This window comes from Puccinia triticina, chromosome 4A, assembly GCF_026914185.1.
Source record: "Puccinia triticina chromosome 4A, complete sequence".
NCBI classification, from domain to species: Eukaryota; Fungi; Basidiomycota; class Pucciniomycetes; order Pucciniales; family Pucciniaceae; genus Puccinia; species Puccinia triticina.
In genome coordinates, this window is record NC_070561.1 from 6,946,686 (window position 1) to 6,954,483 (window position 7,798).

The following is a 7,798-nucleotide window of genomic DNA, read 5'->3' on the forward strand; positions in this document are numbered from 1 at the left end:
ACACCATCCCAAGACTCTCAAGTAAGATTAGGTCAACCAACCACTCACAAAAGACGGGCAGAAATCTCTTCAGATGTAGGATCCGTGCAGTCAGTTGTGTCCAGGTCAACCCAAACAAAGAGTAAGAATAAGCCAAAAAAGAAGAAAAAGGCTTCTTCAGCAAGAACACGGCCCCGGAAAAGCCAGCTGGCAAGCACAAGAAAGGAAACGCTAATGCCGTAGAAGAGGTACTCCAATTTCATTTCCTTCATTTGTTTGGCTTTTGGTATTGTTCATCATCTTTCTTGCTTCAATATCCAGGTCAGCCCCAATGGCGAGCCCTTTGACTATGACCAGGATTCCACCAACACCAATGGTGCAAAAGACAAGAAGAAAAATTGCAATGCCGAGTCTCTGAAAGTTCTTGAATATTTCGAGGACCCTGTGTGGAAGGAAGGTGATCTACCGGGTACTGCCTTTAATTACAAGTGCAAGTGGTGCCTAAAAACATACCATGCACAACTATCTTCACAAGCCAATCTTAAAACTCATCGGGATGGTTTGACCCAGGCAGATAAGAATCAGAAAGGCTGCGCGGGTCAAGAGAAAGCAAAGAAAGCTGGTGTTGAGTTACCACCATTGGTCGCAGAAAAGCTGGCTTCCAAAAAAGATGATAAGCAGACTGGGCTCACCGTCTTCATCAATCCAGCCTTTGTCAACCGAGTCTTGAACCAACTTCTGATGATGTGGCAGATCCGCCAGGCTTTGCCATGGTCTTGGATCAAAGATCCTTTCCTCCAAGCAGCCTTTCAGTTTCCTAATCCAAAGGCTGTGCTGTACAGGCGATGATGGTCTGCCGATGAGGCCAAGAAGCTCTACTGGGTCCTAAAATCTCAAGTTTTTAACGAGTTAAATGTACCTGCTTTTTTTCATACTGTGCCAAATTTCTTTCTGATTGTTTGATTATTGCGTCAAAAACATGTAGCACCTTGACACTCGATTTACCCTGATCCATGATGTATGGTCAACAAAGGGCAATCAATTTGCTTTCATTGGTGCAGCAGCCGCCTACATCAATCAAGATTGGCAATATGTTGTCCATCATTTAACCCTTAAGATGATCCCTTGGAAGCATGCTGGGCACCTCTGAGCAAGGCCCATTGCAACCTTTCTCCGGAAGAAAAAGCTTTATCAAAAGATAAGTTGTGTGGTTACACATTTCTTGGCTGTTCCCATGCTAACCAAGCTGGCTACCTAATTTTATACATGCTTGCCCAGACAACTGATTTGGGCTCAAATAACAATACAATGGCGAGTTACATGGCTGAATTACTGCATAATGGTGATGGAACAACCGGAGCGCGTGATATTGAGTGGGACCCAACAACAATGCACATCCGGTGCATTCGCCACAAGTTGGCTTTGATTGTAAACGCGGGCCTTTCCACATTATCACTCAAGACCCTTCCTCCAGGGAAGGCAAAGGAATCCGTTTTAGGCTTCTTTCCAGTACTCGGTCGGCTTACTGAGGAAGAGGAACCTGAGGAACCCAAACCCACAGATTCCCAGCCAGTTGTGAATGTTGAAGAGGTCAGACGTGTCAGCCTTAGATATACATCAAGTATCCAAAAGACTGCAATAACTCAGTAAATAATAATAATTATTAAATTATTATTGCAGAATCAGATCCCTCATCATAAATTAAGGGGGGTCACCCACTTAAAGTACCCCCTTATTCCTATTCCTTCATGTACTAATTGTATAATTAAGAATTGGCCACAGAAAGCACCCAAAAATAGTATTACATACAAAAAATTAGTAAAACAATTAAAGTACATAAAATTAAACTGTTGTACAATAATGAGTAATATTACTCGTGTAAAAATACCCCGTGAAAGTATTATGTAGACTTCTACTGAAGCTCTTTCACATGACAATTGGTTATAAACATGTCATGTGACAGAGTCAGGGAAATTAGTCTATTTTAATACAATTAAAATACCCACAGCCAAGCCCTTTTTTCACGGCTACAACCCTGGATACTCCCATAGGGAGAAAAGGACTCAGTGTTTACGCCCACTGAAGTCCCCTCTATAAATAGAGGCCTATTTGGCCCTCAGGAAAAGATCCCCCAGACCATTCACCGCCTACAAACTGTAAGTTACTGTGAATATTCTCCTCAGCTACTATTGTAGCCCCTTTTCCCTTTAAAACCATCCCCAGCACGTAAAATCCACTGGATTAAACCTTTAAATATCAAAACTCCCTTATTAGCATATTTACAAGCTTTATCCTTAAAAGTAGTTGCCGTAAGACCCCCGCCTCTGACAAGCAGCCAATCAGCTTAAGCACTTACCACCTACTTTTTATGCCAAATTTATTCCCTGTAATTAATAATTATATATTATTAATTACATAATAAATCTTCCTCTTTTTAAAAGAGTGTTTAAAAACCCTTGTAGTGGCCAAATTACCACGAAACAAGCTTAGTAATTTACATTACTAGTGTTTACATCAGCACAGTTATAGTGCTAGGGCCCAAAACCCTTATTTTGACGGGTTTTTTGCCCTAAGCTTCATAAACAGAGCTGTCAAGACGGGAAGAAAGTAGCAATCTGGAGGACAAATATGAGTCCGATGTCAACTCTGACATCGACTACGGCAATGCTTATGATGAGGCTTCCAATGCTGGAGAGGACGGGCCCAAAGACAGCAAATCAACTCTTGAAGATCTCTTAGCAAGTCCATTGGATTGTGGTAAACATGCTAATTCAAAAAAGCTTAAATCTCTGACCAAAAAAGTGAGTTTCTTTGAATTCAATGTTTATGTTACATGTTATTCTTGCCTCCTGACTTTGCTGCATAGCTTGATACTGTGATCAAACAGATCACCCGCTCATCGGCCCAGCGGGCCAACTTTGATTGTGTTGCAAAACAGCTCAAGCTAAGAGTTTCTCCATTGATAGCGGGCTATGGCATCCGCTGGAACATCAAGTACCAGAGCTATCAGAAAGCCATCAAGGCAAAAGAGGTGATTGATCAGATCCTCAAATAAGATCAACTGAAAAAAGGAGTTGGCGTCTTTGACAACGTCCTCTTTTCCCCGAAAGATTGGCAAGAGATTGAGGCTCTTAACAATGAGTTAAAGGTCAGATTTCAATGTCTTTGTCAGGAATAGACACCGACTGACACAATGAAACCTCAAATCTTTGTGCTGCTCACCTCTCAGATGGAGGGTAACTGGGTGACAGGAACGCACATGATTCCCACATATCTCGAGCTGAAAGAAGGTCTCAAGGAAAAACTTTTGCAGGCGCTTGAAACGGAATCTCTTTACCCAATGTACCACGCAATGCTGGCCTGAGTTGACAGGTATCTAGATGAGGCGATGGAATGCAAAACTCTCGTGCTTGCTACAATATTACATCCCTGTTACCGGATGCATATCTTTGAATTGGCCTATGGGCTCGAAGGAAGTGAGGTTAAAAAGTGCCTTGCTATTCTTCAGCACAAGTTCCAACTGGAACAGGAATGCCAGAAACTTGCTTCCGCAAAAACCTCAGATCCCAACGTAACCGAAATCAAAAAACCACCCAGTAGTAGTACAGAGCCCACATTACTCATGGCCCGCCTAGCTTTGCGCATGACACAACAACCAACCCCCCAGGAGAACAAGATTGAGACTTACCTCAAGGCCAATCTATCCTTCAAGCAAAGGGCCATTGACCATAAGACCACTCCATTGAAGTGGTGGAAAGTAAGATGAATCTCTATTGTTGTGCTTTTTAACAATATGCTCATTGGATCTTCTCAATTAATTGACAGGCAAACCAGAGGAGCTACCCGACTCTGGCTATGATGGCTCGTGCATATCTGGGAGCCGCCGGAAGCTCCTGCGCTGTTGGGAGATTATTCTCGGCAGCCTCAGATGTTTTGAGTAGTCGTCACGGGAGCCTACTCCCCTCAAACATGTCGCACTGCGTCAGTAGCCTGATGTGGCTCCGCGAGGATGTCCCATTGACAGGTGACTTGACGGATGCCGGGAAGGCTTTAATGGCGACCCTCCCTTCAAAAAAGTGAATCCCTGCTTTCAGTACACCCTGATTTCATTATGTTATCTGTTTCCTTACTAGTAATTACATTTCCGCGCCTCCCTGAGTAACGTAATGGAGGAAATAAAAACATGCATGTGCTGGAAGATAATGTAACGCAAACAAAAACCCCAGAAGGTTGGAAAATGATAACGCAAAAATACCAATGTTACTGATAGTGGTAAAGATAACAAAATATTATTGCCACGTTACCGTTACGCTACCGTTACGCTACCGTTACGCTACCGTTACTGGTAGCGTAACTACCCAGTGTTGTTTCTTGGTGGTTCTGCCACAATATCTCAGTGCAGCATGGGAGTTCTCCCATGATATTGGTATCAAAATGATTACACGCTCCCAAGGGTGAATTGTGTACCTTGAATGAACCCAAAACCCCCAGATGTAGCAGCTACAATGTGATTTGTTGCCAAATATCACTAATTTGGTACTTTCTTGGTGTTTCTGCCACTATATCTCAGCACAGTGTGGTAGTTCTTCCATGATATTGGTACAACATAAGCAAATTCATTGTGAACCTTGAATGGCCACAAAACTGCCAAATGTAGCAGCTACAATCTGATTTTTTGCCAAATCCAAGTTTATTAAAGACAGAGAAACACAGAAACAAAGATCAAGGGTTCCCCCTACAAATTAACAAAATTACAAAAAAAAAATGCAAGGGTTCCCCCTTCCAAAAAAACAAATCACAAAAAAAGTGTTCTTAACACAAAATCCAAACATCACAAACTGGACCCACTATCCATCCCTGTCTAGCAGGGTTTAAAATAGTGGGTGGATGGTCCCCAGCGCGCCACATTGAAGGCATTATGCAAAGGGGGGCCAACGAGTTTAGCCCCTCAGACTGCGCAAGTGCAAGAGCGGAGGGGTGGGGACGAACCACATGCTGGAAGTACAGCGGCAGAGGACACCCTGGGGGACATAAGCAAGCAAGCCGAAGTCTATTTTATAGACGATCCAGCATCAATCAAGCCCTGACAACTACGCCACTGCCCCACCCCTCTGGTATCTCCGACTTGCAAGGCGGTGTTTTGACAGGCTAGGCGTTGTCTAGGTTTTGGGCTGCGCGTGACGACGACGACCATGTATCCAGAAACCACCCAAGCCGCAAGCAACGCAACAATCACCAGCCTCAGGGCCAACATTTGAATTCGAATTGATGCCACTGGACCTCGAGCTCCAGCTTGGCCGTCCCCTTGACCAGCAACACCTTCCGTTTTTGGCTCTTGGGCATCTATCTGTGACCGCCCGCTTGAACTTGGCCAACATCCGTCTGCTAGAAGCACCAGCCACTCCCCCGATAGGTGTCTTCCGCTCCATTCACACCTGCCGTCTGTGGGCCCGCCACCTTTAGATATACTCGATCAACATCAAAACATCCCCACTACAACACAGGCACCCCCCCCTCTCTCTCTCTATTCCCGAACAAACGGTGTGCTCAAACAGAATCGTGCCATGGCCCCAGTGGAAACCCCAAACAAAGCCGCACTCTTGGCTTCCAAAGTTACAGAACTGAAGGTGGATATGCCCCCATCTGTACGATTGGCTGAGAGATGACAAGCTGACTGCTGAGGAGTGTTGGACAGGCGTTCTGCTCGCACAACAGTCTGCCGGTTTCCGGGAACAAGGGCGAGCTCGTCAACTGCCTGATGGCCCACTTCCAGGCCGTCCAGACCTCCTTGACCCCCCATCCTACGCCAAGCAAGGACCTCACCCTCTCCTCCAACCCGCCCTCTGCTCGCAAAACAGTCTTCTGGTTTCCGGGAGCAAGGGCGAGCTCGTCAACTGCCTGATGGCCCACTTCCAGGCCATCCAGACCTCCTCGACCCCCCAGCCTACGCCGAGCAAGGACCTCACCCTCTCCTCCAACCCGCCCGGCCCATCAACCTCCGCCGGAGACGCGCCCCTCGCATCCACCCCAGCTGTCCCCCCTGCAACGAGCGTCGCCAAGCCCCTCGAGCCAGTCACCAACACCACCAACAACACCAACAACAACACGCACCCTGCGCAGGTTGCAGCGAGCTTGACTGAGGGTGAGAAGGAGAAGACGGCGGAGGCCGAGCGCGAGAAGCGGAGACAACGCGCGGCGCGCTTCGGCCTCGAAGACCTCGGCGCCAACCCACCGACGACGACGACGATGGCGGCGGCGGCTCCGGACGAGCTCAAGAAGCAGCTCCGCGCCAAGCGCTTCGGCATCCCGCTCCTCGTCGCGCTCAACAAGCCGCTCGCCGACGGAAAGCAGGCTGCCTCAATTGCCCGAACGTGGCGTGGGGGTGGCGACGATGGCAACAATCATCTTTTTCAACCAATGGCTTCATCACTTTCACCCCACCCGCACCAACCGATACAGCGGGCTTTGGTACGATCAATCAACATGGCAGCAAGATGGATCTTCAAGGATTGGTTGATCGAAATGGTGGTCACTATCACTATCCATCATTATCCTCCTCCACCAACTCAGCTTCCTCGTATGCATATCATCTGGTTCTGAAGAGCAAGAAGCCTCAGTAGCCCACATTGGCCAATCCTGATACAATGTATTGCTTAAACTTGCGCTATCTTCTGCCATTGAAAAGTGGAGTGTTGAAGCAATTTAAAGTATCACTCAATATCAAGCCAGCCTGTGCTTGGGAGGCTGTGGGCTTTCTTGTTCTGGAAAAGATTCATTTTTGAACCTGAAACCAATCAGTTTGGCTCCCTTCTAAAATTCAACAGGATTCACCAAGGTTGTGGCATCAAAAAGAAATTAGCCAAATTATTACATTCAACTCTGCAATAATTCTATTTACAAGGTTAGTTGGAATGTAACCAGAGACCTTGAAATGTTTGGCTTGCCTGGCTTGGCTTCCGAGGTAGACCAGGGGCAGGTCTGGTTTTCACAAACACAGTAGATCAATGGGGAAGCTCACAACTGCTTTCCTTGGGGAGAGAAGTGATGGTGAGACACAGTTTTTTTGTGTTGAGGGTTTGTTGAGTTTCAGGGTAATGGGAATTGTTGTTATGAGCCATGAGGGCTCTATGCATGTACATGTCATGGCTCATCTCTATATAGCCATGCTGGAGAGAGAACCCAATTCCTCTGCAACTTGCAATATACACACAAGATCTTTTACTCAGAACCTGTAAATGTTCCATGAAGTGAAAAGAATTGTGTGTTATGAGATTTGAACCCATGACCTTCTACATTCATGAGAGCTGCTCTAATACCACTGAGCTAAAAACACATTGGTCTTACAGGTAACTGTTGGATGATACAATGATAAGTCTCAGCCACACATATTGGGCATGAAGCACATATTCCATCAATTCCAACAGAACCAGATCCCCCTCTCCAGAACTCAGTCATGTAAATTGTGCAGAATTGCAAAGGAGGAAATGAATGCCCTGCAGCGGCGCAGCCGCCTTGGCCTCTAGTATCACTAATTTTGTAGTTTCTTGGTGTTTCTGCTACTATAATTCAAAGCAGTTTTGACTGCATTTGGGTATTTTCATGGGCAATGGATTTACGTAATGTAACTTTGGGATCTTTTGATCATTTTGGTACTAATGTCTTGATAGAATTCCCACACTGGGGTGAAATATAGTGGTGGAAACACCAAGAAACTGAAGAATTAGTGATATTTGGCAACTGATCACATTGTGGCTGCTACATTTGGGGGTTTTGTGGTCAGTCAAGGTACACGAAGAATCTTTGAGGAAATTTGATTATT

At 45.8% G+C, this 7,798-nt stretch overlaps 1 protein-coding gene across 1 annotated transcript in view; it reads left to right on the forward strand.

The window, feature by feature from the left end:
- Nucleotides 1–6,579, forward strand: part of PtA15_4A752 (uncharacterized protein) — a gene marked incomplete at both ends in the record, with an annotated part of 30,281 nt that extends 23,702 nt beyond the window's left edge. Inside the window, 3 exons of the mRNA XM_053168668.1 lie at nt 5,484–5,624; nt 5,695–6,012; nt 6,100–6,579. Coding sequence (XP_053019854.1) covers nt 5,484–5,624; nt 5,695–6,012; nt 6,100–6,579 — 939 coding nt within the window. The remainder of the gene's footprint in view (nt 1–5,483; nt 5,625–5,694; nt 6,013–6,099) is intronic.
- Nucleotides 6,580–7,798: the final 1,219 nt, after the last annotated feature.